The 26,735-nt window shown below is 51.8% G+C and overlaps 1 protein-coding gene and 1 long non-coding RNA gene across 3 annotated transcripts in view; one reads left to right on the forward strand and one right to left on the reverse strand.

Annotated features, from left to right (window-relative positions):
• The first annotated feature begins 81 nt into the window (after positions 1–81).
• LOC117068912 lies at positions 82–25,557 on the forward strand. The gene is made up of 2 exons (XR_004431291.1): positions 82–145; positions 25,464–25,557. It is a non-coding gene; the product is annotated as an uncharacterized LOC117068912 (long non-coding RNA).
• The window catches only part of TMEM189 (transmembrane protein 189), a 30,519-nt gene continuing 7,718 nt past the window's right edge, over positions 3,935–26,735 (reverse strand). Inside the window, exons 2-6 of one of the 2 annotated variants that reach the window (XM_033186712.1) lie at positions 24,269–24,388; positions 11,644–11,735; positions 10,332–10,476; positions 8,804–9,016; positions 3,935–5,841 (exon numbers count right to left, since the gene is read on the reverse strand). In XM_033186712.1, coding sequence (XP_033042603.1) covers positions 5,720–5,841; positions 8,804–9,016; positions 10,332–10,476; positions 11,644–11,735; positions 24,269–24,388 — 692 coding nt within the window. In that variant the 3' untranslated portion in view covers positions 3,935–5,719. The remainder of the gene's footprint in view (positions 5,842–8,803; positions 9,017–10,331; positions 10,477–11,643; positions 11,736–24,268; positions 24,389–26,735) is intronic. The other variant, XM_033186713.1, reaches the window with a different exon arrangement.

Genomic DNA, 26,735 nt, shown 5'->3' on the forward strand with positions numbered 1-26,735 from the left:
AGTCCCAGCTACTTGGGAGGCTGAGGCAGGAGAATGGCGCGAACCCGGGAGGTGGAGCTTGCAGTGAGTCGAGATCGTGCCACTGCACTCCAGCCTAGGTGACAGAGCAAGACTCTGTCTCAGGAAAAAAAAAAAAAAAAAAAAAGTCAGATCCATTCCATCCTGAAGTTGGAACACTATACAGCTGTAAACAATAATAACATTTTGTGAGCACTTGATGATAACACTATCTCCAAAATATATTAAGTGAAAAAAGGCAAGGTGCAGAACTGTGTGCATAATATCCTACATATTGTGTGAAAAGGAGTGGGGCAGACATACCCCTCTGCCTACATAAGGCATTGCAAGTGTCTTGTCAAAGTGATGGCCTCTAGGGAGGGGAACTGAGTACCTGAGGGAACATGAATGGGGAGCAATTTACTCTTCATTCTAGACCAGAGAGAGGTTGGTAACTTTTCTCTGTAAAGGGCCAGATTGTAAATATTTTAGGCTGTGTGGACCATGTGGTCTCCGATGCAACTATTCAACTCTGCTGCTGCAGTGCAAAAGCAGCCTTGGACAATGTGTAAATGAGGGGCATGGCTGTGTGCCAATTCAGGTTTACAAACTGGAATTTGAATTTTCTGTGTTAGGAAATATTGTTCCCCCTCCCTCAGCCATTTAAAAAATGCTCATGGCTGACATAGTGGCTCACACCTGTAATCCCAGTGCTTCGGGAGGTTGAGGTGGGAGGATCACTTGAGGGCAGGAGTTTGAGACCACCCTGGGCAACATAGCAAGACCCCATCTCTTAAAAAAAAAAAAAATTAGCTGGATGTGGTGGTGTCCATCTGTAGTCCTAGCTACTCAGGAGGCTGAGGTGGGAGGATCTCTTGAGCCCAGGAGTTTAAGGTTACAGTGAACTGTGAATGTGCCACTGCATTCCAGCCTGGACAACAGAGCAAGACCCTGTCTCTAAAATACAAACAACCCACAAAAGCTTCTGAGCTATAGAAAAGCAAGTGGGCTGGATTTGGCCCACTGTCCAGGGTCAGCTGATCCATACTCTAGCCCCTTTTATATTATTTGATATGAGCCACTGCGCCTGGCATGATCTTATTCTTTACCTATGCAAGCATTACCTATTGCAAAAAAAAAAAAAAAAAGGGTATATACATACATATATGTGTATATATGGGTAGCTTGAAAATATTTTTGGTTGATCAAAAGGGGGGTTGGCTGGTCGCAGTGGTTCATGCCTGTAATCCCAGCACTTAGGAAGGCCGAGGTGGGCAGATCGCTTGAGCTCAGGAGTTCGAGACCAGTCTGGGCAACATGGTGAAACCCTGTCTCTACAAAAAATACAAAAAGAAACTAGCTGGGGGTGGTGGCACATGTCTGTCATCCCCACTATTCGAGAGGCTGAGGTGGGAGGATTGCTTGAGCCTGGGAGGTTGAGGCTGCAGTGAGTGCAGATCATGCCACTGTGCTCCAGCCTGGGTGACAGAGCGAGACCCCGTCTCAGGGAAAAAAAAAAGGGGGCGGTGACGGAGTTGAAGTTGGGGGCAGGTGCCCTAAGGTGTGTGCCCAAGCCGCCTCTAAAGAACAGTAAGCACAGAGGGCTATTCAAGTTCACTACAGCTCCCCTGGAGCTGGAAACCCATCTGTTAGCCCTGCATGCCACTACCCTGTGCCACCACCAGATAGCAGCACATGCCCACCTAAAACCAAGCCATCCTGCAGCAGCTGGGAGGAAGGCTGCAGGCATTTGGCCCATGCACCCATTTTGTTTTGCCCACAGTACGTTTTAAACACGGAGCCAGCATTTTTAAAGTTTAGATTTCTGGCTCCTGTTTAACCAACTGCTGTGAGTAGCAGCTGCCCTTTGGGCCTGATGTCTCCAGGTCATCCCAGTCCCCAGCGTCAGCGGCCCTTTTCTCAGGCATGCTGCATTGCCTCATAGTGGACACATTTCTCACCTGCCACCTGCCTTACCTCCCTCTCCACAATGGGAGCTTTAAAGCACAGGGGCTTTGGGTCAGACGCTGGCTCAAATCCTGATTCTGCCATCTACCAGCTCTGTGACCTTGGGCATATTACATGACCTCTGTGCCTCAGTTTCCCCATCTGCAAATGGTGCAAAGAGTACTCACTTCTCAGAGTGGCAGGGACTGCTTGACAGGACCGGTGCCAGAGCTCTCTGTACAGTCTGACGCAAAGTTAAGTGCTCAGTAATATTAAGTAGCAGTTTTCCCTGTCTGGCCCTCATAGGCACTTGTTTGCAAGTCCCTGATCTCACAAGTGGCCCCAACACTCTCAGACCCAATGCAGCACACCTTCTGGTTTTGAGAAGGACTTTTTTTCCAGCCCCCAGGATGCAGAAGTGAAATGGTCTGAGTCTGAGGCCTGCTCTACCCTTACTACCTGTGGGACCTTGGGGGAGTCACTTTACCTCTCTGGACTCAGGCTGAGGGGTTTTGTCGGCTCCAGGGGAACTGACATAGATTGGTGGGGCCTGGAAACCAACACCACAGTCACGAGGCTACTCCTCTGGCCTCTAAAAGAATTTAGCTGCCTGTCCCATCCACCATTGACTTCTTTTTGTAGCAGTGCCTTAGGAAGTGGTGAGCACAACCCTGCAAATCCAGATGGACATTTTTCAGCCCTGGGCAACCAAAGCGTTTCACCCCACTGGCCAACGTGATTGGTTCATGGGTGGGCACATGACCCAGTCCAGACCAATGAGAGCCTGCCTTGGGACTTCCACTGCAACTATTGGGAAAGCACTTTCAACTGAGATTGCTGAGCTGGTCTAGCAAGTCTCAACTCAGAAAAACAGAGCTTAGGGAGACTACGTTTTGATGAATCATGTGAGCCCCTGGGTCCTGCCAAACCTTAAGTAAGAACACCTGTGGACTTTTCCGTTTCATGAGCTGATACAATTATTTTAGCTGTTTGCTTTAATTTTCTGTCATTTATGAATTGTCGAATTCTAATACCCTTCCTTGTGTGGTGCCCTCAGGCACAGTCACAAAAGTCTAGTGGTGGGCAAAGGAAAATGGCATTATGGATCACATTTTAAAAAATAAATGTCATGGCTGGGCATGGTGGCTCATGCCTGTAATCCCAACACTTTGGGAGGCCAAGGTGGGTGGATCACCTAGGGTCAGGAGTTCAAGACCAGCCTGGCCAACATGCTGAAACCGCATCTCTACTAAAAACACAAAAATTAGCTGGGCGTGGTGGCGGGCGCCTGTAATCCCAGCTACTCAGAAATGTCATTGTCTGTGACTGCTCTGGAGTCCTTTAGGCATTTCCCTGTCCCCAACAGGCTTTCTTTTTTCTGGCTAATATTGCAGAAACTAGCTAGCCTAGACTAGCTATTGACTATGTCTGTAGTGTTCACTACAGAATCACAGTACCTAGTTCATAGGAGATGCCTTATAATTACTTATTCAACGAATAACAAGTTACTAATTTGTCTACAATGTCCTGACCAGGTGCAGTGGCTCATATCCCAGTACTTTGGAAGGCCAAGGTGGGAGGACCACTTGAGGCCAGGAGTTCAAGACCAACCTGGACAACATAGTGAGATCCCATTTCTTAAAAAAAAAAAAAATATATATATATACCTAAGCCAGGTGTGGTGGCACGTGCTAGTCCCAGCCACTCAGGAGGATCATTTGTGTCCAGGAGTTCAAGGTTGCAGTAAGCAATTATACCTCTGCACTGTAGCCTGGGTGACAGAGCATGACCCTGTCTCTAAAAAAATAGTAATAAATACAAATAAATAAAATGACCAGCAGCTCCCCACTCACCTTAGCCTATAAGTCTCTGTATAACAAAGTCCACGTTTTCCCAACCTTGTCTTCCATTTTTTCTTAGCTCATTCTAGTCCAGCCACAGTGGCTACCTCACCGTCTCTTAAAATCTCAAGCTTGTTTTTTGTTTTTTGTTTTTTTCTGAGCGAAGTCTCGCTCTTATCCCCCATGTTTGAGTGCAATGGCTCGATCTTGGCTCACTGCAACCTTCGCCTCCTGGGTTCAAGCGATTCTCCTGCCTCTGCCTCCCAAGTGGCTGGGATTAAGTCGTCTGCCACCATGCCTGGCTAATTTTTGTATATTTTAGTAGAGATGGGGTTTCACCACGTTGGCCAGGCTGGTCTCGAACCCCTGACCTCAGGTGATCCGCCCACCTCAGCCTCCCTGCTGGGATCACAGGTGTGAGCCATTGCGCCCGGCCCCAAGCTTGTTCTTGCCTCAGGGCCTGTGTACTTGCTGTCCCATAAAGAGGCCTCTTCCCTCACTTCTTTCCTGTCTGGCCTCCTCTCCTCCTCCAGGTCTCAGCTCAGAGGCTCTTCATGACCACTCTGCCAAAGCAGCACTGACCCTGCTTTTCCAACGTGGTTCTGTCCTGTTTGATTTTCTTCACAAACCACCACCTGAATTTCCATGTGCATTTATTTGTTTATTGACTCTTTCCCCAGGAGGTCAGCCCCACCAGGACAGGTCTTTGTTGGTTCTTTCACCGCTGTACCTGTGTACAAGAGAGAGCCTGGCACACACCAGGTACCAGTGAATATTTGCAGACGGAAGTCACAAACAGGGATCAGCCATCATTACTTTATCATCATGATCAATAAGAAAGACCACTGTCCTCACCCAATCCCCTCCAAAAGGCTTTGGAGCAGATGTCAACATTAATTCACTGTCTTAGGTGACAGGTCTCATCCTGAGGCCCGGGTTAGGGGGAGCTTGGAATGGAGTGTCGGGCCTCACGTCTCAGGCTCCTTGATAACCCCCCCACCCCACCCAGCCAGGAAACACCACGAGGCAGCCAAGGTTAAGTAGACTCTTGCTGCTTTGTTATAAATATATTATGTACATCCAAAACATGACATTAAAATATTACTCCGTGTTACAGAAAAGATATTAAGGCTTTCTATTATTTACATTAAACAAGCAAGCACCTTTAAAAAAAAAAAACAAAAACAGAAACAAAAAAGCCCTACTCTTCCTTCTCTGACGTACTCTGGCCAGAGGGGATACTGTGTCCTCTTCCAAATAACCAAGACCCTCTGCAGGGGCTGTGCCCTGTGAAGATATCCTGGTATTGGAAACATCAGCTCTGGCAGGGTGGGGGCAGCAGAGAAGTAGGGGTCTAGACGTGGGCAGGAGGTGCCAGCCTCTTCTGGCCGGCTACCCTCAGACCCCTGCTGAGCTTCGCCATCGTTGGGGGACAGGCTAGGCTGAAGGTGGTGGCTGGGGCTGTCCAGCCTTCCGGGGTCAGTATGCAGGGCCGTGGCAGAATAATGCTCCGCGACGCTTAGGTGTGCCTGGGGGCTCCCCAGACCACTGGGGCCAGACAAGGAGGGAAAGATAGAGGCAACTCAGTGGCCCCAACGCCAGCCACACTGAAGGGCTGCCCAGCAGGGCAGGGGCGGCAGGCGTGCAGGGAGTGGATAAGCCTCCTCTCTACCAAGGGAGGCTGGCAGAGTCAGGCTTATAGACAGAGCAGCTCAGGTGGCTGAGGAGGGGCCGAGGAAAAAAAACAAAAAAAGGAAATTAAAAATCAGTGGCTCAAGTATTCTGTCATGAGGGGTGGGCTGGGGGTACCCAGGCCCAGCCCAGGAGATGTCCTCTCCATCTGGAGGGGCCAGCTCAAAGAGGCTGGAATTTGGCAGATGGCTTCGGTTTGGGGGCTAGGGAAGGTTGGCAACCAGGTAGCAGGCTCAGAGAAGTTATTTGATCTTCTGGGCCCATTTCATGTCATCTGCCCGAGGCTTCTCGCCCGTCAGGCCCTGGATGAGGTCCTCCAGGCGTCGCCAGAAGCCTATCTTCTCCAGAGGGTAGTTGAGCCAGCCTGCAGTAGAAATGGCAGCGGGAGACTGAATGGGAGAGAGTCAAGGGGACATTGGGAGAGAGCTGACCTTCACTGGGCTGGAGGGGCCCAATGAGGAGTGAGTCAGTACAGGATAGGACACAGGGCCAGCCAAGGAAGTGGAAGTAGGGGCCTCCTAACAATGGGCCGGGGGCTACTCAGGCCTCCAACCCCCATATTCATCTGCTTTCTTACTATATACCAGGCACTTACTTATATTTGAGTACTTACTATATACCAGGCACTGTGGTGGCCTTATCACTCAGCTCAAATGCTACCTCTGCCAGGAATCCTTCCCTGAGCACCCACTCAAGCAGCACCCCAGGTTTCTCACATTACCCTTTCTTTTTTTATTTTGAGACAGAGTCTCACTCTGTCGCCAGGCTGGAATGCAGTGGCGTGATCTCAGCTCACTGCAACATCCACCTCCCAGGTTCAAGCAACTCTCCTGCCTCAGCTTCCCGAGTAGCTGGGACTACAGGCATGCACGACCACGCCCAGCTAATTTTTGTATTTTTAGTAGAGATGGGGGCTTCATCATGTTGGCCAGGATGGTCTCGATCTTTTGACCTGGTGATCCGCCCACCTCAGCCTCCCAAAGTGCTGGCATTACAGGCGTGAGCCACTGCACCCGGCTCTATTTCTTTTCTTTTTTTTTTTTTTTTTTTTTTTTTTGAAACGGAGTCTCGCTCTGTCGCCAGGCTGGAGTGCTGTGGCCGGATCTCAGCTCACTGCAAGCTCCGCCTCCCGGGTTCCCGCCATTCTCCTGCCTCAGCCTCCCGAGTAGCTGGGACTACAGGCGCCCGCCACCGCGCCCGGCTAGTTTTTTGTATTTTTTTAGTAGAGACGGGGTTTCACCGTATTAGCCAGGATGGTCTCGATCTCTTGACCTCGTGATCCGCCCGTCTCGGCCTCCAAAGTGCTGGGATTACAGGCTTGAGCCACCGCGCCCGGCCTTTCTTTTTTTTTTTTTTAAATACAGATGGGTCTTGTTTTATACAGGCTGGTCTTGAACTCCCGGGCTCAAGCAATCATCTCGCCTTGACTTCCGAAAGTGCTGGGATTACAGGCGTGAACCACCATGACAGGCCACCCTCTTTCATTTCTTTATAGCCTTTATGATAACCTGTAACCATCTTCGTTAATTCTCTATTTTCCTGTTCTGTGTTTGTTTACCCCCCAATCCCCAAATGGAACATCATCCCCAAAATGCAAAACACCATTCCTTTCACTGCTGATCCTCAGTGCTTAGAATACAGCCAGGCGCAGAGTAAGTGCTCTATAAATACTGCTCACAATCTTACAGCCTTCCAGCTCACCATGAGGTAGATACTAGTATCAGTCCCATTTTCCAAATGAGCACACTGAGGCTTAGAGAAGAGTTTCCCAGTTAGCAGGTGGCCAAACCAGGATTGGAACCCAGGCCTGCCTAAGTAGTTAATCCATCTCTTAAATAGCCTAAATTCTAATCCCTCCACCTGCCCTTCGAGGAGCACAAGTTGAGAACATGAAAAAGAATTTTTTTTTGTGGTTCTCAATTCTGTTTCCAGAAAGACTTCAAGAAAAATAGTAGCTATAATTTATCAAGTACCTACTACACACCAAACACTGCATTTGCCATTCCCACTATGGCCCTAAGAAGGTGATATATGAAGGAGGGGGCTGCAGTCCTCCTTTGTGAGGAGAAAAGCAGTCCCCAGGGAGGTTTATGAGTTTCCTAAAGGCCCAGTTTCCTAGAAGCTGGGAGTTAGGCCTGAGGTGGCCCGACCTGATACCTTGAAAGCAGCCCAGCTGGCCCCAGAGAAACCCCCCGTTCACCTCACCGCTTTCACACTGGCCGCTAACTGAACATGGCATGTGGGCCTGCTTTCCCTTCCTCCACTGCACCGGGCATGTTCCTGCTTCTGGCCTGCGTGCTTCCTGTTTCCTTTGCTCTAATCTGTGCCCATCTATCTGCAGGGCCCTCCCACACTTCTCTCCTCCCTCTTCCATTGCTCTGCCCCCAACTCCACTCCAGTCAGGAGCCTCTGCCATTCCGGAAACACACCAAGCAAGCACAGGCCAGCCTCAGGGCCTTTGCACCTACTGTTCCTGCTGCCTAGGGTGCCTCCCACAGAGGTCTGCACAGCTTTGTCCCTCAGCTCCTCAGGGTCTTTGTTCAAGTGTCACCTTCCCTGACCACCCCATTTAAGAGGTAAAGTCCCCCAATTCCTTCTCCCAGCCCCTGCTTTATTTTCCTTCATAGCAGTTAGCACCATTAGCTGCATTACATATTTTATTAATTCGTTCCAGCTCCCTCACTAGATGGTGAGTGCCACAAGGGCAAGGATCTGTGCTTTTTTTTTTTTTCGAGACAGTCTCGCTCTGTCACCCAGACTGAAGTGCAGTGGTGTGATTTCAGCTTACTGCAACCTCTGCCACCCAGGTTCAAGCAATTATCTTGCCTCAGCCTCCTGACTAGCTGGGAGTACAGGTGCCTTTTTGTTTTGTATTTTTAGTAGAGACAGGGTTTCACCATGTTGGCCAGGCTGGTCTCCAACTCCTGAGCTCAAGTGATCCACCCGCCTTGGCCTCCCAAAGTGCTGGGATTACAGGTGTGAGCCACTGCACCCGGCTGATTCATGCTATTTTGTTTGCTGCAGGAGCCTAAGCCCAGAGCACTGTGGCATGTGGTAGGTACTTAATAAATACGGGATGATGAGTGGCTGGAATCACAACGCCATGAAGTCGGGGGACAGGGCTTTGTCTGTCTTATTTACTGTGTCCTCAGCACCTAGAATAGTGCCTGGCACACAGCAGGTGCTCAATAAATGCACGATCTGAGAAACTGTTCCAGAGGGCAAGGACTGTGTGACCTCCCGCTGTGATCTCTGCCCCTCTGACCCTGAAGATGGTGCAGTGGTTGGGGTGGGGAAAGCCCATTCCACGCCACTGGTGGCCGCACCTGTGGTGATGCAGAAGTAGGTCTCGTGGGGTGAGACGTGGTGGATGCGATGGTGTTTACGTGGCAGGATGACATGCCAGTCCTGCAGGAGAGTGACCCAGCGTGGCAGCCCAAAGTATGTGTGTGACCACTTGTGGATCTGGTTGGTGAAAGTGCCGAAGATGATCAGGCAGAAGACGAAGCACTCCCAGGGGTATAGCTGCTCCAGGGCTTCTGCAGGTTGGGGAGAGGGGGGCTGGCACAGCTGTCACTCGGGATGGGGAACCCACCCCAACAGGCCCTTACCACCTGCCCCTGGGCGGCTCCTGCGCTGGGCAAGCACCCAGGATTCTCTCCCACCCCCTGCAGGGTCACAGGAGAGCTCAGGTGCAGCCCTGGGCTTCAGACTTTCCTCCTGCTCAGGAAGCAGGCATAATGGCGTAATAGGACAATGGCGTAAGCACGGCAATGGCTAGGAATGTGGACTGCAGTCAGCTGGAGCTGGGTTCCGACCCCTGCCGACATTTCTTGGTGGTATGAGCTAGGGTCGGTGACTCCACCTCTTAGAGGCTTAGTTTCCCCATCAGGAAAATGGGAATGATGACTTCACCCAGGTTCCCTAGAGCGGAGCCTGAAACAGGTTCTTGTATATGTGATTTATCAAGGGAGCCTCCAGGAAAAAACCTCAAAGGGAAGGAGGGAAGCAATATATGGCAGGGGAAGAGCAGCGCGAAGATGGGGTGGGCATCCTATCTCAGCCTGTTCCTGCAAGGAACTCTGAGGCTCTTTAGAATTAGACCCACTCAGAGGCAAAAGGACTGCTTCGGAGGCATTTTAGTCACTGGCTCCAGCCTTATCCCAAGGGGAGAGGTGGCACCTCCCCTCCATCCCTGGAGAAGCTGGGAGCTGTCAGCAGCCACCTCTCACAGAAGCAGGGGATGGGTGCACCCCCAGGGAAGGGGATGGGCAGGGTGCCACAGCACCCACTACATGGCACTACACATCCTCAGCACCTCTACCCATGGGAGGCTGCCTGAAGAACCAATGGGTGTTAAGGTGCCGGAAAAGGACCAGGCCCCACTCTACCTCCATCTGACAGATAAGGCAACTGAGGCTCAGAGTGGTGAAATCACTTACTTTGGGATAAGTCTCTCTAAAAATAGGCAGGCCCTGTTTTCACAGCCTAGACGTTTTCCACTAGGCCACAGTAGTAAAACCCCAGAAGCCCTGCCAGGCAGGTAACACAAATGAATATGGGGACGTTGGTAAACTAGAAAGACGCGTCCTGTTAAAGGCAGTGGCTGCAGCTCAGCTCCCACCCAGTGAGGCCAGGTGGGAACATGGACCCAGAGGGGCCAGAGCAGATTGTGCAAGAGAAGCTGGAAACCCCAATCTTTATGTCAGCTTTCCTGATTTTACATGAAGACAACGAATGAAAACTCTTTTAAAACACCGTAAGGAGCCAAACACATAAGCCCCAGAAGGCTCCTGGGGGTGGGCCTCTGCCCCCAAGACCCCCTCCTAGCCCACCACTAGTTGGGCGTCTCACCAGGGCTGTGGGTGCGGAATTTGTAGGCCATGTTTAGCAGCGGCAGCAGTGTCACCAGGCAGTTGTCCCCATTGGTTTCGATGAAGTCGTGCCGTGTGATAGCTGTCGGGTCAATGTGGTGCTCCCGGAAGGGTCGGATGAAAGCCTGGAGTTGAGGGGGACACAGCTCCAGCAGTCAGCCTAAGGTGGTTAGCTGCTCTCCACGGCCCCCTAAACCCACTCACCTTGGGCTCACCTCCCACCTTTGCTCCTAAGTTCCCTCCACCCAGGATGCCTGAACATTCCCGCCCCACCCACTGCTGGACACAGACCCCATCCAGCCTTTGGGGAGATGAGCCGAAATGACCCTGGAGGGACTCTGGGTTGGCATTGTTTGCCTCTGGGTCTCAGTCTCCCTACCTGTGCTGTGAGGGGGCTTGGAGACAACCTCTGCCTTTACTCCTCAACCCAAGGCAGTTGAGGAGGTCCCTCCAAGTAACAGGTGGGACCCTCCGGACACCTTGCACCTCCTGGGGTAACAGCCTCCCCTCCTTAGTCCAAGCTCTTCAGACAGGGCTGACCCCGCCCCCTGGCTGAGAAAGAACATGTGACCAGGCCCGGCCAATCACAGCATCTCCTCCCTCTGGCCAGTGACTGCCTGATGGCCCAGCAGGTGACCCAATCTGGGCCAATGGGAGTGAGCCATGGGACTTCAGTTGTCAGAAACTACGGGAAGGAGAAATGCTGTTGTTCTCCCGGGAGGACAATTCTCTTTTCCTGGAAGCTGGAAGGATGGGTCTCTGGGCGGTGAGAAACCACACACACTGGCCACCTCATGAGGGTAAAGTAGAGACAGAGATGGAGGAAGACAGAGCCTGAAGACTGTGGTCTCTTTGTCCTACTGGATGCAGCCATACCTTAATTTGGCCCTAACCCTGAAATCTTCAGTTACATGAATCAGTACTCTTGTTTGCCTAAGCCAGTTTAGATTTTCTGTCAAAACCAAAAAAGTGTGACTAATACAGGATAAAATGAAGTTAAAACAGCAAGGAGCAGCAGGGGAGACAACGGAAAAGCAAGACACCCCCAAATTCAGGGGTTCTGGTGAGGCAGGCACATATCTAAAATCTTGGACCATTGCAAGCCTGACGCTTTTGCTTCCAAAATCCCAAGGACTCCTGTTCTAGTCTTGCAGGACAGGGGTAAGGGACAGGCTGGAATGATGGTTCCCATCTTTCAGATAGGGAAATAGTCTCAGAGAAGAAAGAAGACTCACCCAAGGCCATACAGCCCAACCTCCTTCTTGAGGACATGGTTAGGTCAACATACTCACCTTCCCCACAATGGGCAGCTCCACGGAGCCCCATGTGTCAGCACCCCAGTGTACCAGGCCAGACAAGAAGTCAGCAATGAGAGCCCCTGCAACTGTGGACAAGAAGAGGGTGAGGACATCCCTGCACCCCCCCAATCAGAATCACTCGTTCATTGACTCACTTGCCTGCTCATTCGTTTGTTAGGAGGGGAAGGTGTCCCTTCTTCTCTAGTTGGGATGTTTTCTTCCCTGAACATGGAACCTCAGGCGTAACACTCCTGCCTGTCACTTGCTGTGCCCCAGGGGAGATGCCAAGACTCATGTGCCTGGAGAGTCTGGAGAGCATAAACTGGGCATGCCAAGATCAGTCCAACCTTTCCCTATTAGGAGCTGGCTGTGCCCTTCTCTCTGCCCCACATAGGGAAGCCTGCTCTGCACCAGTGCTGCCTGGAACTGGAGCAATGTCCTTCTGGGTTTGGTGTTAGAAAGAAAGTACCTTGGCCAGGTGCGGTGCCTTACACTTGTAATCCCAGCGCTTTGAGAGGCTGAGGCAGGCAGATCACTTGAGGTCAGGAGTTTGACACTAGCCTGACCAATATAGTGAAAATCCGTCTCTACTAAAATTACAAAAATTAGCCAGGCGTGCTGGCATGCGCCGGTAGTCCCAGCTACTCGGGAGGCTGAGGCAGTTGAATCACTTGAACCTGGGAGGCGGAAGTTGCAGTGAGCTGAGATCACCACTGTACTCCAGCCTGGGCGACAGAGTGAGATCCCGTCTCAAAAAAAAAGAAAGAATGTACCTTACCTGCAGATAGAAGCCTCGCTGCTCCACCCCCACCCCTCCAGCTTTTATCAGCAATAAACATGATTATTTGGTCTCCAGCAGCCTTTTCCTTGTTTCTGTTCTCAATCTGTTCGGAACTTGAGTAGGGTGCCCTCAAGAGACTCCAACACCATTCACTCACTTGAGGGTTCAGTAGATATGGACTCAAATTCCAGTTCTGGCACTCACTAGCTGTGACGTTGCATATGTTATTTAGCCTCTCTGTGCCCAGCTTCCTCTTGTAAAATGGGAATGACGTGACTGGGCGCGGTGGCTCACTCCTGTAATCCCAGCACTTTGGGAGGCCGAGGCAGGCAGATCACCTGAGGTCAGGAGTTCGAGACTAGCCTGGCCAACATGGGGAAACCCCGTCTCTACCAAAAATACAAAAATTAGCCAGGTGTGGTGGCACACGCCTATAATCCCAGCTACTCAGGAGGATGAAGCAGGAGAATTGCTTGAGCAGGAGATGGAGGTTGCAGTGAGTCAAGATTGTGCCACTGCACTCCTTCCTGGCCAACAGAGTGAGACTCTGTCTTGAAAAAAAAATAAAATAAAAGGGAATGATGCTAACATTTATGAGCACTTTCTCAATGCCAAGCACAAGTGCTTTACAGGCTACATGAATTCTCACCATTTGTTGGAAATTGGAAGCATTTTTATTCCCACTTTATAGAGGTGGAAACTGAGGCTTCCACCCCATGCCACCTCCCATCACTCTCCTCTTTCACTGCAGCCCAGGCCTACTTTATCACCTTTCCCTTGTATGCCTCTGTGTCTTTGCATTTGCTGTTCCCTCTGCCTGGAACATTCTTTCCTAAGATGCAACACAGCTTACTTCCTCACCTCCTTCAGATGTTTACTCAAATGTCCTCCCTGGACACCTGATGGAAAATTGTAACCATCTCATCTTCCAGCATTTCCAATCTCCTATGTATATTGTTCTCCAAGCACTCAGCACCTCTGACTGCTCTTTTGCTGGTGTATTTTCTCCCCCAACAAGGAGGTCGGCTCCACCATGGCCAGGGCTTTAGTCTCTTGTTTGTGGCTGCATCCCAGCTCCTGGCACCTATTCAGAACTCAGTAGAGCACTACTAAGTGCAGTGTTTGGCACACAGTAAGCCCTCAGGCCATATTATTGTTGCTGTCATTTAGTCAATCAACTAAGCAATACTCCACAAAGGCCTACTGTGTGATAAGCTCTAGGGACAGAAACATGTCAGACACTAAACTCATGTCTATGGGAACACTGTAAAATCCAGCAGAGGATGAAGGCGGCTGTGAGTGATGACACGTGCAGCCCGCTGGCTCATGGGGCTTCAGATAAACCCCTCCCCAGACTCAGTTTGTCTGTGTCAACTGGTTGTCCGAGGTTCTGAGTTCTGCTGGTGCCCTCAGCCCCCTGGTGACAGGGGACCAGGGTCTTGGGGTACTGTAGAGACTGCAGAAAAGCCCCTGGATGCCTCCTGGGTGAGACTTGTGGTTGAAGGGACAAAAGTAAGCACGCAAGTCACTGTGAATGTGCAATCCTGACGTCCGGGCCCGGGGTGAGGGGCAGCCGCTGGGCGCAGACTTTCCAGAGGCCCTGTGGTATCCATCACAGGTGCCAAGCACAGGAGGGGTGGTGGGGGTGGGGGCAGCACAGCTTCACGCAGGCACCTGCAAGTTCCTGGTGATAAGGGTGGGAGGGCAGGTGGGGACAGGTGGCAGCTATACCTCCTGGCACACAGACGCCTCAGGACAGGCTGAAGGGTGTCACTGCATAGTGGCTGGGCTGAGGTAAAGGGGCTGGGACTCAGCAAGGCCCCAGAGCCTGTGCACCCAGTGGCCCTGCTCTGGTCTGGGCAGTCTCTGCTCCTTGGTGATGGGGAGGGTGGACCCAGGCCAGGGGCAGGGGAGGGGGTGTCGAAGGCGAGGAAGGTGGAAGCCCGAGAAGGGCTTCTGGATTTTCTGTTCCTCTACCCAGCACCCCACCCCCACTCCAGATCCCCTGTGCTGGCTCCTCCTCAGCCTTCTTGCGCAGAGCGAAGGTCAGCCAACCCTTCTGGCTAAAGCCATCCTTCCGGGCAGCTGCTCTCGCTCACATCTCCCTGCTTCATTTATTTCATGGCACTTGTCATACCCTGAGATGGCCTCATTTGTCATCCCTTCTTGGATGAAGAAAGAGGCCTGGAGAAGTTGAACCACTGCCTCCCAGTCAAGTGGCCTGGAAGTGGCAGTTATGGGATGGGAAGGGGCCTGTCAACCTGCCTCCAAAACCAGCACCCTTTTGTGTCCTTAAACTGCACTGCAGCAGGTCCATGGCATTATTACAGCCCCTACTGCATACTCTGGGATGTGTATGCACTGCCTCTGTGTATGCACTGCCTCTGTCTACCAGCAGGGACAAAAGGCCATGTGGCCAAGAGGTATGACAGAGCCAGATCAAGTGTTGGGGGCCTCAGCATCTTTACTTGCTTAATGAGGTCAACTGAGGTATCTTGAGGTCCTGTCCCCATAGCTCGGCCTAATGACATCTCTAAATGCTGCCTTCAGGTCGGGCTGGAGTGCAGTGCAGAGTTGCAGAGCTCGCACCTCCCAGCACTTTGGGATGCCAAGGTGGGCGGATCACCTGAGGTAGGGAGTTCAAGACTAGCCTGGCCCACATGGTGAAATCTTGTCTCTACTAAAAATACTAAAAAATTAGCCAGGGATGGTGGTGGGCACCTGTAATCCCAGCTACTCGGAAGGCTGAGGCACGAGAATGGCTTGAACCTGGGAGGCGGAGGTTGCGGTGAGCTGAGATTGCGCCACTGCACTCCAGCCTGGGTAATAAGAGCAAAACTCTGTCTCAAAAATGAATGAATGAATGAATGAATTCTGTCTTCATGAAAGAAATAGCTACAGAGGAGAAGTGACTAGATGTCATAAGGGTAGGGCCTTACAAGGGATTCAGAGTTCAGGTTCCTTGTTCCCCGAGTTCTGGGCTCCTGATGAGATGGGGACAAGCCCCTTCCCCTCCCTAAACCTTGGCTCATTTTACGTTATAATTGAATATAACCTATAAACAGTAAAGGCCATAGGCCTTACACAGCTCACAGCCTTTTTACGCATAGACACACCTGTCTGACCACCCCCCAGGTTAAGATAGAGATTCTATACCTACATAGAATATAAGGGGTTGGCAAACTTTCTTTAAAGGGTCAGGCAGGCCGGGCGCAGTGGCTCACACCTGTAATCCCAGCACTTTGGGAGGCTGAGGCAGGAGGATCACTTGAGGTCAGGAGTTTGAGACCAGTCTGGCCAACATGGTGAAACCCCGTCTCTACTAAAAACACAAAAAATCAGCTAGGTGTGGTGTCGCGGACCTATAGTCCCAGCTACTCAGGAGGCCGAGGCAGGAGAATCACTTGAACCTGGGAGGCACAGGCACAGTGAGCAGACCTCGTGCCACTGCACTCCAGCCTGGGCAACAGATGGAGACTCCATCTCAGAAATAAATAAACAAATGGACAGTAAATATTTTGGGCTTTGCAGGCCAGGCAGTCTCCACTGCAGCTCCTCGACTCTGCAGCTGTAGTGTGAAGGCAGACATCAACAGCATTCCCAGAATACTTGTTTACAAGTATTTTTGGTCCTCAGGCCATAGTGTGCTGACCCCTGATAGAAAGCATTTCCAGGCCAGGTGCGGTGGCTCACGCCTGGAATTCCAGCACTTTGGGAGGCCGAGGCGAGTGGATCACCTGAGGTCGGGAGTTCGAGACCAGCCTGACCAACGTGGAGAAACCCCATCTCTACTAAAAATGCAAAATTAGCCAGGCATGGTGGCGCACAGCTGTAATCCCAGCTACTCAGGAGGCTGAGGCAGGAGAATCGCTCGAACCCAGGAAGCGGAGGCTGTGGTGAGCTGAGATCATGCCATTGCACTCCAGCCTGGACATCAAAAGCAAAACTCCATCTCAAAAAAAAAAAAAAAAAAGAAAGCATTTCCAGCTCCACAGCTGGCTCTCCTGTCCCCCTAAGCTCCCTTCCGACCCTGTTCCATGCAACCATAGAGCTGCCTCCTTCCAGCAGGGGCCGATTTTGCCTATTCTAGAACTTTATGTAAACGAATTCATATGGTAGGTGCTCTTTAGAGCCTGGCTTCTTTTACTAGTGTAATGCTTCTAGCGTGAGCCATGCAGTCGTGCGGATCAGCAGTGGTTCATCATTTTTAGGGCTGAGTATCCCATTATCTGGATGTACAATGATGCATTGATCCACCTGGCCATGGTTGGCCATTTGGGCTGTTTCCAGTTTGGGGTTATTTTGAATCTGCTGCAGTGAATACTGGTGTACAAGTCTATGGGTAGACATCCACTCTCGTTTACTTTGGGTTAAGATGTCAACTACTTTTTTTAAAAAAAAAACAAACCAGGTATTTATTGAGTCCTTATAACTACCAGGCTCTGTGCCAACGCCTTAAATGTTTTATCTCCTTTAATCCCTGAATGGCACCAAGGCCTTGCTTAGGCCACATCTTATCTCTTTACTGATTCTAAACACTTAATCCTCACAGATAATGAGAAAGATGAGAATAATAAAAATGATACAGATGAGAAAACAGTACTTGGGTTAACACTGTGTACTGGGGCTTTGTGAAGTGTTAAAAAGTGCATCACTGAGAGCATAACTTGCCATTCCTTAAGTGTGGGCTGTGTACAGCGACCTCCTTCCAAAGAGAGCACAGTATGAAAAAGGAGGGAGGCCGGGCATGGGGCTCACACCTGGAATCCCAGCACTTTGGGAGGCCGAGGCAGGTGGATCACTTCAGGTCAGGAGTTCGAGACCAGTGTAGCCAACATGGTGAAACCCCATCTCTACTAAAAATACAAAAATTAGCCAGCCATGATGGTGTAGGCCTGTAATCTCAGCTATTTGGGAGGCTGAGGCAGGAGAATCACTTGAACTTGGGAGGAGGAGGTAGCAGTGAGCCAAGATCGTGCCACTACACTCCAGCCTGGGTGACAGAGTGAGACTCTGTCTCAAAAAAAAAAAAAAAAAAAAAAAAGAAATGGGAGGAAGGCTGGGTGCATTGGCTCACGCTATAATACCAGCACTTTGGGAGGCCAAGGTGGGAGGATTGCTTGAGTCCCGGAGTTCAGTACCAGCCTGAGCAACATAGGGAAACCCTGTCTGTATATAAAATAACAAAATTAGACAGGTGTGGTGGCACGTGCCTGTGGTCCTAGCTGGAGGCTGAAGTGGGGAGATGGCTTGAGCCTGGGAGGTTGAGGTTGCAGTGAGTTGTGATCGAGTCACTGCACTCCAGCCTGGGTGACAGAGGAAGATTTCATCTCAAAAAAAAAGGTGGGGCAGGGGGAGCAGAGTAACTTTTGTTTGTTGTTTTTCTGAGATAGACTCTCCCACTGTGGCCCAGACTGGAGAGCGGTGGTGCCATTCACAGCTCACTACAGCCTTGAGCTCCCATGCTCAAGCGATTCTCCCACCTCAGACTCTCGAGGAGCTGGGACTACAGGCATGCGCCACCACACCCTGCTGATTTTAAAATTTTTTTGTAGAGACAAGGGTCTCACTATGTTGCCCAGGCTGACCAGTGAACTCCTGAGCTCAAGCAACCCACCCACAAATCCTAAAGTGCCTCCCAAAGTGCTGGGATTACAGGCGTGAGCCACCGCGCTCAGCCGAGACTTGACTGTGGGGAACTCTGGCATCTGCTACCTTAGCCAGGGGATCAAAGTCATCACAGTGATAAATCATGTTGACTGTACTTTTGCTATGATGTGATGAAAATGGCACTTCACCTCTGAACTCTTCCTCCTCATAACCCGTAACCCCAGTCCAATCATGAGAAAAGCATCAGACAGGTACCAACAGAGGGGCAGCCTACAACACACCTGACTAGCACTCCTCAAAACCGCTAAGGCCAGCCAGGCGCGGGAGCTCACGCCTGTAATCCCAGCACTTTGGGAGGCTGAGGCGGGTGGATCACGAGGTCTGGAGATTGAGACCATCCTGGCCAACATGGTGAAATTCCATCTCCACTAAAAATGCAAAAATTAGCTGGGCGTGCTGGTGCGTGCCCGTAGTCCCAGCTACTCGGAAGGCTGAGGCAGGAGAATCGCTTGAACCCGGGAGGCAGAGGTTGTGGTGAGGAAGATTGCGCAATTGCACTCCAGCCTGGCAACAGAGCGAGACTCTGGCTCAAAAAAAAAAAAAAAACCGGACAAGAGGATCCTAGAGGGGACATGACAACTAAAGGCCATGTGATACCCTGGATGGGATCCAGGTACAGAAGAAGGACATTAGGGAAGAACTAAGGCAATCTGAATAAGCCGTGGACTCCAGCTCATGATAATGTATCAACACTGGCACACACTGTAACAAATGTGCCCCACTAATGTAAAATGTAAGATGTGAATAACAGAGCAAACTGTGTGCCCCAGGCATATGGGGACTCCGTACTATCTGCCCCATCTTTCTGTAAATTGAAAACTTGTTCTAAAAAATAAAGTCTACTTTTCAAAAGGTGCACAATCTCACTTCATGTCCATGGTCACAAGCCCACCCCATACTGACCTTCCAGAGGAGGGTAAGGACTCCCCGAGGTCACAGGGTGGCAGGAGCAAGGCAGGGCTGCTGGTGAGTAACCAGAGCCTCACTAGAGTCATTCAGGATGATGCAACCTTAGGGTTAGGGTTAGGGAGCCTTCGCACCCAGGTATGGAGAATGGAGACATTTACCTTCCTTAACTATGAGAAGTTACTAAACTGGGCCGCTGGGTAAAGAGCCCAGTGCGTCCCACAACACAGCAAGTATTCCCCACAACGCAGCTCCTGTGAGCTCTCTGCTGAGCCTCAGTCTTGCCATCGGTCCAACGGCCAAGCGCTGGCACCCACAGGCTGCCCAGCAGGGAGGGATGTGTGCTTTGGACAGAAGGCAGTAATTATTTTAGAAGACGAGGAGCCCTCCCCCCGGCTCTGTGATCTTGCGGCCTCTGCCGGTGGCAGTGACTCCAGGCTGCTGTCTGAGGCTGCTTCAATGGGGGCAGGGGTGGCAGACAGGCACACAGAAGCCTCTTTGTCCCAGCTCTGGGGTGGTGGCGGTTGGGAGCCGGCTCCCCTGGGGGCAGCTTCGGCTTGGTTACCACCCCTCCCTGCAGAACACTGGGACAAGGAGAGGGATGGGAGACGGCTCTCCCCAGGCTCCCCTGATTCACGGGGGACCTTGAGGTAGTCTCTGGGCCTGCGGGGGCTTCCATTTTCCCAGAGGCCACCCAGCTGGGACTTCCTCACCCCTCTCTGCCCACCTCAAAGGCCTGGCATGGAGACGGAAGGCGTGGCTGAGGGGCCAAGTGAACGCACTGAGGGCAAATCCATGGGCTTTGGCCCTGGGTCCCAGTCCTGTCTTCCCTGCCTTCCAGCTCAGCCAAATCCAGACTCCACTTCCACATACAGGGCGGGCCACGACCTGAGCCTGGGACTTCTCCGACCTCATCCCTGACCTCTGGACTCACTGTGCCCTCTGCCCGGAGGGCCCTCTCCCAAGGTCCATGGAGCACTCTGACTGCTCCTTTAAGGGCCAACTCATAACCCAGACACTTCCTCCTCCTTCTCCACGTGGAACAAAAGCTCAGGGCTCCCACCGCCTTCACTTGTTCACCCACTGACTCATGACAATGATGTCCTTGTCAAAGTGGCTGACCTCCACGTGGCTAAATCCGAAGGTCCCTTTACTGCCCACCTTGCTGGTCCACTCGGTGGTTGTTCCCAGTTGACCCCCAAGACTCCTGGAAACACATTCTCCTCTTGGCCCCTGCAAGCCCTTCCTGGTACTCCCCCGACCTCCCTGGTTCTCCCCCGACCTCCTTGGCAGCGTCATCCCAGCCTCCCTTGCTGGCTCTTCCTCCTCCCCAGCCTGGAAACAGGGGAGACTCAGCCCCTGGGGGTGCTCAGCCAGCCTAGGAGATAAGGAGCTCCATCTCGATACAGATGACCCCGGATTTCTTTCTCTTTCTTTTTTTTTTTTCCAGAGGGAGTATCACTCTGTTGCCCAGGCTGGAGTGCAATGGTGCGATCTTGGCTCACTGCAACCTCCGCCTCCCTGGTTCAAGCGCTTCTCCTGTCTCAGCCTCCCTAGTAGTTGGGATTATAAGCACGTGCCACCACACCCAGCAAATTTTTGTATTTTTAGTGGAGACAGGGTTTCGCCGTCCCAAAGTGCTGGGATTAAAGGTGCGAACCACCATGCCCGGCCAGACCCCCAGATTGCTATTTTCAGCTGCCTCTCCCTGCCTCCAGACCTGGATTTCCAGTTTCCTGCTCGACACCTCTCCTTAGCTCACCAGTGGCCATCTCAAGCATCTCCCTCAGGCCTGCTCTGCCGACCTCTCTCCATGTCTGTGAATGACAGCTTCATCCCTTCCATCTCTCAAGAGAGCAACCTTAGAGTCAGGCTAATTCTTCCCCCTCTCACCTCCACAGCCAACCTGGAAGCACATTCTGGCAGCTCACCTTTCACAGCTCCTCCAGAATTTGACAACTCATCACCATCTCCACTGCTCCACCCAGGTCTGGGCCGCCCTTGGGTCTAGGCTGCCATCTTCACGTGGATGGACCATGGCAGGTGCCTCCTCCCTGGGTGTCCCCACCCCCAGCCATCTTCCCTGCAGCATCAGATGATGTCAGCTCCCTGTGGGAAACTCACCAATGGCTTCTCATGACCCCACATCCAGACCACGGCCCTCAAGGCCCCACAACATCTGCTTCCAGTGCCTCACTGGGCTGCCACAATTTTCCTTTGATCAATTTCCTCCAGCCACAATGGCCTTGCTCTGTTCCCCAAACACACCAAGCATGTACCAACCTCGGGGCCTTTGCATTTGCTCTTCCCTGTGCCTTGGATGCCCCTCCCCAAGATCTCTGCACGGTCCCTCCCTCACCTCCTTCAGGTGTCTGTGCGAACGTCACCTTTTCAGAGAGGCCTTTCCCGCCTACCCTCTTAGCTTGGTTTTGCTTCCCAGTGCTGCGTCATGTGTGTCTGTGTTTATTGACTTGACACCTTTCCGTGCTTCTGCCTTCCTTGATTTCTGGGGCCTGCCTGGGACAATGGAAGCTCTGGGGGAGATACTGAGGGGTAGGGGGCAGGCTTTGCAGGCTGGCATGGTGCCCTTACTACCTGCATGTTAACACAGAAATCAGGGTGGATATTTAAATCGATTAGGGACTGTGCAAATACCATTATCAGGCGATTGTCTGCTCTTATCAGCCCAGAGGCAAAGGTGTGGGATGGGAAAGCTGGTGCTGTGCAGCCTGGAAAGCCAGAGATTTCCTGGGCTGTGGCTGGAAGCTCAGGTCCCAACCAGGGAAGGGAGACAGTGACCTGCCTGGGACATCCACCCTCCCAGCCTGCATAGCACACACCTGGGCTCTGATCCAGCCCATCTTTTACCCCTGTAGAGGCCTGGAACGGCCTGGCCTCCCAATGTTAACTGGAGGCTACACAGGCCCTGGTGGGGAAGTCCTCATTTGAAAGCCAGGCAGGTCTGGATTTGCGATCTCAGACTCTGCTGCTGCCTGAGTGAGGACCAACATGCGACTTACGCAGCCTCTCAGATGGTGATGGGAACCTCCTCACCAGGGTGGCACAAAGAGTGAAAAGTGCCCAGCATGGGGCTTGGCACATAGTAAGTGCTCACAAATCATCCGCCATTAAACTGACCAGTGAGCTGAGGTGCAAGCCTTGATCAGTAGTCTGGCAGGTACTGTCCCCTCCCCGCTCCTGCTTAGTCACTGGTTTTCTCAGCACCTAGGCACACCTGCATTTTGCCTTCACAACAGCCCTAGGAGGCAGGTACTGCCAGCAGCCTCATTTACACTGTGGAAAATGAGGCTCAGAGATGCAATAACACTTGCCCAAGACCACAGAGCCAGAAGGTGGTGGAACTGGGACTTGAACCCAGGTCTGTAGAGGCCTGCTCGTAACCATCCCCAGACGAGGCTGCAAAGCTCAGACTGTCTATATTCCTGCCCTTGAATATGGGGCTTGAAGCAGAGAGGCTTGGGGTGCAGGTCTCTCCCATCCCTGGGGGCAGGGGACACGCCTGGCTCCTGCCTGGGCTTCCCAGCAATGGACGGGTTCATCTGTCTCCCCTCCAGCTGGTCCGGCTCCTATCCTCAGCATATTCCAACCCCATCCCAAACCCAGATGGTTCAATTAGCTGGCCTGAGCACTATTGGCTTAGGCGGCTAGAATGCTTTTAATGAGATTGTGGGAGTTGAACCCTTAGGGATGGCCAGGCAGGACCAAGGGCACAGCTGCCCCATTCAGTCTGGAAGTCGGGGACTGGGAGGGGACAGGTGGTGCATGGAGAGGAAGGAAACTGAGTCACTCAGGGCCTGGGAGTGCAGATAGTGTATTAACAATTATGTTGTGCTCTGCCTCGAAGTGTGACTCTGGACTGGTCCCTTCTCTGAGCCTGTTTCCTCATCTGGAAAATGATGACAACCTTAGCGTAAGAAGTGACCGATGGAAAACACCCAGGAGGTACTAATAAACAACAGCTCTCTCATTCATTCATTCATCGACTCAAAAAATACTGAGCACCGGCTGTGTGCCAGGTCTGAGGCTTGAGCTAGGGACACAGCAGTGAATGAAACAGACAAAAATCTCTGCTCTCAGGGAGCTGGCATTTGAGTTGGGAGAGATAAGACGATAAACAAAGACACTGTGGACACAGTGTAACAACAGAAAAGGGGGACGGTGTGTGACAGGACTGCTATTTTGAGACAGAGTCTCGTTCTGCTGCCCAGGCTGAAGTGCTGTGGTGTGATCTTGGCTCACTGCAGCCTCCGCCTCCTGGGTTTAAGTGATTCTCCTGCCCGAGCCTCTCAAGTAGCTGGGACAACAGGTGCCTGCTACCACGGCCAGCTAATTTTTGTATTTTTAGTAGAGGCAGGGTTTCACCATGTTGGACAGGCTGGTCTCGAACTCCTGACCTCAAGTGATCCGCCCCCCTCGGCCTCCCACAGTGCTGGGATTACAGGCATGAGCCACCACACCTGGCCGGGGCTGCTATTTTTTGTGGGGCAATCACACCTCCTCTGCTGAGAGGAGGTGACCTCTCAGCAGAGACCTGGAGTGAGCCATGTAGGTGTCTACTGTCAGAGTTCTAGTCAGCGAATGGCACATGTAAAAGCCCTGAGTAGGAATGTATCTGAGAGTAGGCGCCAGAGGCATAGTCAGGGGGCCAGCATGGCAGGTGCAGGGTGACCTAGCATGAGGGTGGAGAGAGGAAGCTGGGGCAGGTACACTGAGGAGCGTGTGTGCTATACGGCTGCAGGTGTATGCAGGTAAGAGTGGGGGAGTGGCATGATCTGCCTGGGGCTCTAGCAGATCCAGCTACCCGTGTGGAGACTGGACAGTGCAGGGCAAAGGTGAAGGCAGGGAGACCAGGAAGGAGGCTCCTGAAACAGTCCAGGCGGGAGGATGGTAGCTGGACCAGCGTGGGGACCATGGAGGTACAGAGCCATGGCTGTACTCCTCATGCAGTTTGAAAGTAGAGTTAACAGCGTTTGCTGATGGTTTGGATGTGTAATGCAAGAGGAAGGGGGAGGAACCGAGGATCATGTTTAGGTTTTAGGCCTAAGTGTCAGGCTGCAGGGAGGTGCTGCTGACTGCGATAGGGAGGTGCTGCTGACTGCAATAGGGAGGCAGGGTACCCAAGGCACATACTGGACTCGAGCACACACATCTGCACATGTGGACACGCGCACGCGCCAGTTACCCGGTGGGTCCCTGGCCCCTAGGGAAGCTGAGGCAGGCAGCAGTGCTTCGGGCACTCACCAACACCGACTATGACGAGGGGCGTGTGCTCCCAGCGGGCCAGCAGCAGGAGGTGGACCAGGTTGTGGGCGATGAGGCTGAAGCACAGGATCACAGAGCACCACTCCTGGAGGCGCTTGCCTGCAGGGAGCAGAGGTGAGAGGTAAAGGCTGGAGGGTCAAGGCCAGGCAGAGTGTGGCCCCATGGGAACTTTTCTTTTCTTTTTTTTTTTTCTGAGACAGAGTCTCACTCTATCACCCAGGCTGGAGTGCAGTGGTGCCATCTCGGCTCACTGCAACCTCCACCTCCTGGGTTCAAGTGATTCTCCTGCCTCAGCCTCCCGAGTAGCTGGGGTTATAGGCGCCTGCCACCACATCTGGCTAATTTTTGTATTTTTAGTAGAGAGGGGGGTTTCACCATATTGGCCAGGCTGGTCTTGAACTCCTAACCATGTGATCTGCCCGCCTCGGCCTCCCAAAGTGCTGGGATTACAGGTGTGAGCCACCGCATCTGGCCAGGAGCTTTTCAACTGTGTTCAATGCGTCTATATTGCCAAACACAAGCTGAGCTTACAGACTCCCACAAAGGATTCTGTACCCATTTCACAGATGATGTCACTGAGGCCCTGGCCAAGGTCAAACAGTCAGGGCTGGATGAATTAAACCAAGGAAGGGGACCTTCAGAGAGTGGCCCAATTCTTTTGACAGACAGGACCAGAACTCTGGTCTCCTGGGCCCCTCTGGGCTCTCTCTGGAGACGCCTAAGGGAACTTTAATGAGCTTCTTTTTCTTTTTTTAAACTAGAATCTTTGTAGCTTCACTTGTCCCCTTTTGCAGGTAATTATTTGGAGGCAGAGGCTACAAACAACCTTTAATCCTGGTGGCTCACACCCTGCCCAGCCTCCCTCAAGCAGGCTCCAGACAACGAGTCAGGAATTCATGGACAAATAGGGCTATGGGGACAGTGGGGCTTCTCAAAGTACGGCAGGTGGGCCAGGGAGGCAGAGCTTCTGATTCCCAAGAGGAGTTAGAAGTCAGGCTTTGCGTGTGCAATCTGTTTAAGTGTTGCCACATAGTTTTCATAGACACACAAGTTTAGACAAGCTGATTCACTCACTGCAGCTTTGTTTGTGGTGTCAAAACTTGGGAAATAACCTAAGTGGCCGTTGCCTGGGGATTGGCCAAATGAATTCAGTCCACATCATCTCTGCAGCCAGGAAAACGCCTGGGCAGTTGTCTGTAAGTGGACGTGGAGAGACGCCCAGGACATCTAGGTAAAAAAAGCAAAGCACCAAATAGCAACCATTTATGTTAAAAAAAAAAAAATCTATATAGTTAGGACTGGCTTTTCCCTTATTCCCTTTTAAAGTACTAGCATAATACATTGTTTTCTTTTAATCGTAAATTTAAAAAAAAAAAAAAAAGGGGGCCATGTGCGGTGGCTCACACCTGTAATCCCAGCACTTTGGGAGGCCGAGGCAGGAGGATCATTTGAGACTAGGAGTTCGAGATGAGCCTGGCCAACATGGTGAAACCCCATCTCTACTAAAAATACAAAAATTAGCCGGGCATGGTGGTGGGTGCCTGTAATCCCAACTATTCGGGAGGCCAAGGCAGGAGAATCACTTGAATCTGGGAGGTGGAGACTGCAGTGAGCTAAGATGGCACCACTGCACTCCAGCCTGGGCAGCAGAGTGAGACTCCATCTCAAAAAATAAAAACTAAAATAAAAATAAAATAAATAAAAGGGGTTAGGCCCAGTGGCGTACTCCTGTAATCCACTCTGGGAAGCTGAGGCCAGAGGACTGCTTGAGCCCAGGAGTCCAAGACCAGCTTGGGCAACAGAGCAAGACCCTGTCTCTATTAATAAACAAAACAAAACAAAAAATTTTAAAAATTAAAGGAAATATGGCTGGACGCAGTGTTTCATGCCTGTAATCCCAGCACTTTGGGAGGCCGAGGCGGGCAGATCGCCTGAGGTCAGGAGTTTGAGACCAGCTTGGCCAATGTGGCAAAACCCTGTCTCTACTAAAAATACAAAAACTAGCCAGATGTGGTGGCAGGCACCTGGAGTCCCAGCTACTTGGGAGGCTGAGGCAGGAGAATTGCTTGAACCCAGGAGGCGGAGGTTACAGTGAGCTGAGATCACGCCACTGCACTCCAGCCTGGGTGACAAGAGCGAAACTCTATCTCAAAAAAAAAAAAAAAAAGGCCAGGCGCGGTGGCTCGCGCCTGTAATCCCAACACTTTGGGAGGCCGAGGTGGGCAGATCACAAGGTCAGGAGATCGAAACCATCCTGGTTAACACGGTGAAACACTATCTCTACCAAAAATACAAAAAAATTAGCTGGGCATGGTGGCGGGCGCCTGTAGTCCCAGCTACTGGGGAGGCTGACGCAGAAGAATGGCATGAACCTGGGAGGTGGAGCTTGCAGTGAGCCGAGATTGTGCCACTGCATTCCAGCCTGGGTGACACTGTGAGACTCCAT

Source organism: Trachypithecus francoisi, unplaced genomic scaffold, assembly GCF_009764315.1.
Source record: "Trachypithecus francoisi isolate TF-2019V2 unplaced genomic scaffold, Tfra_2.0 Lachesis_group21, whole genome shotgun sequence".
NCBI lineage: Eukaryota > Metazoa > Chordata > Mammalia > Primates > Cercopithecidae > Trachypithecus > Trachypithecus francoisi.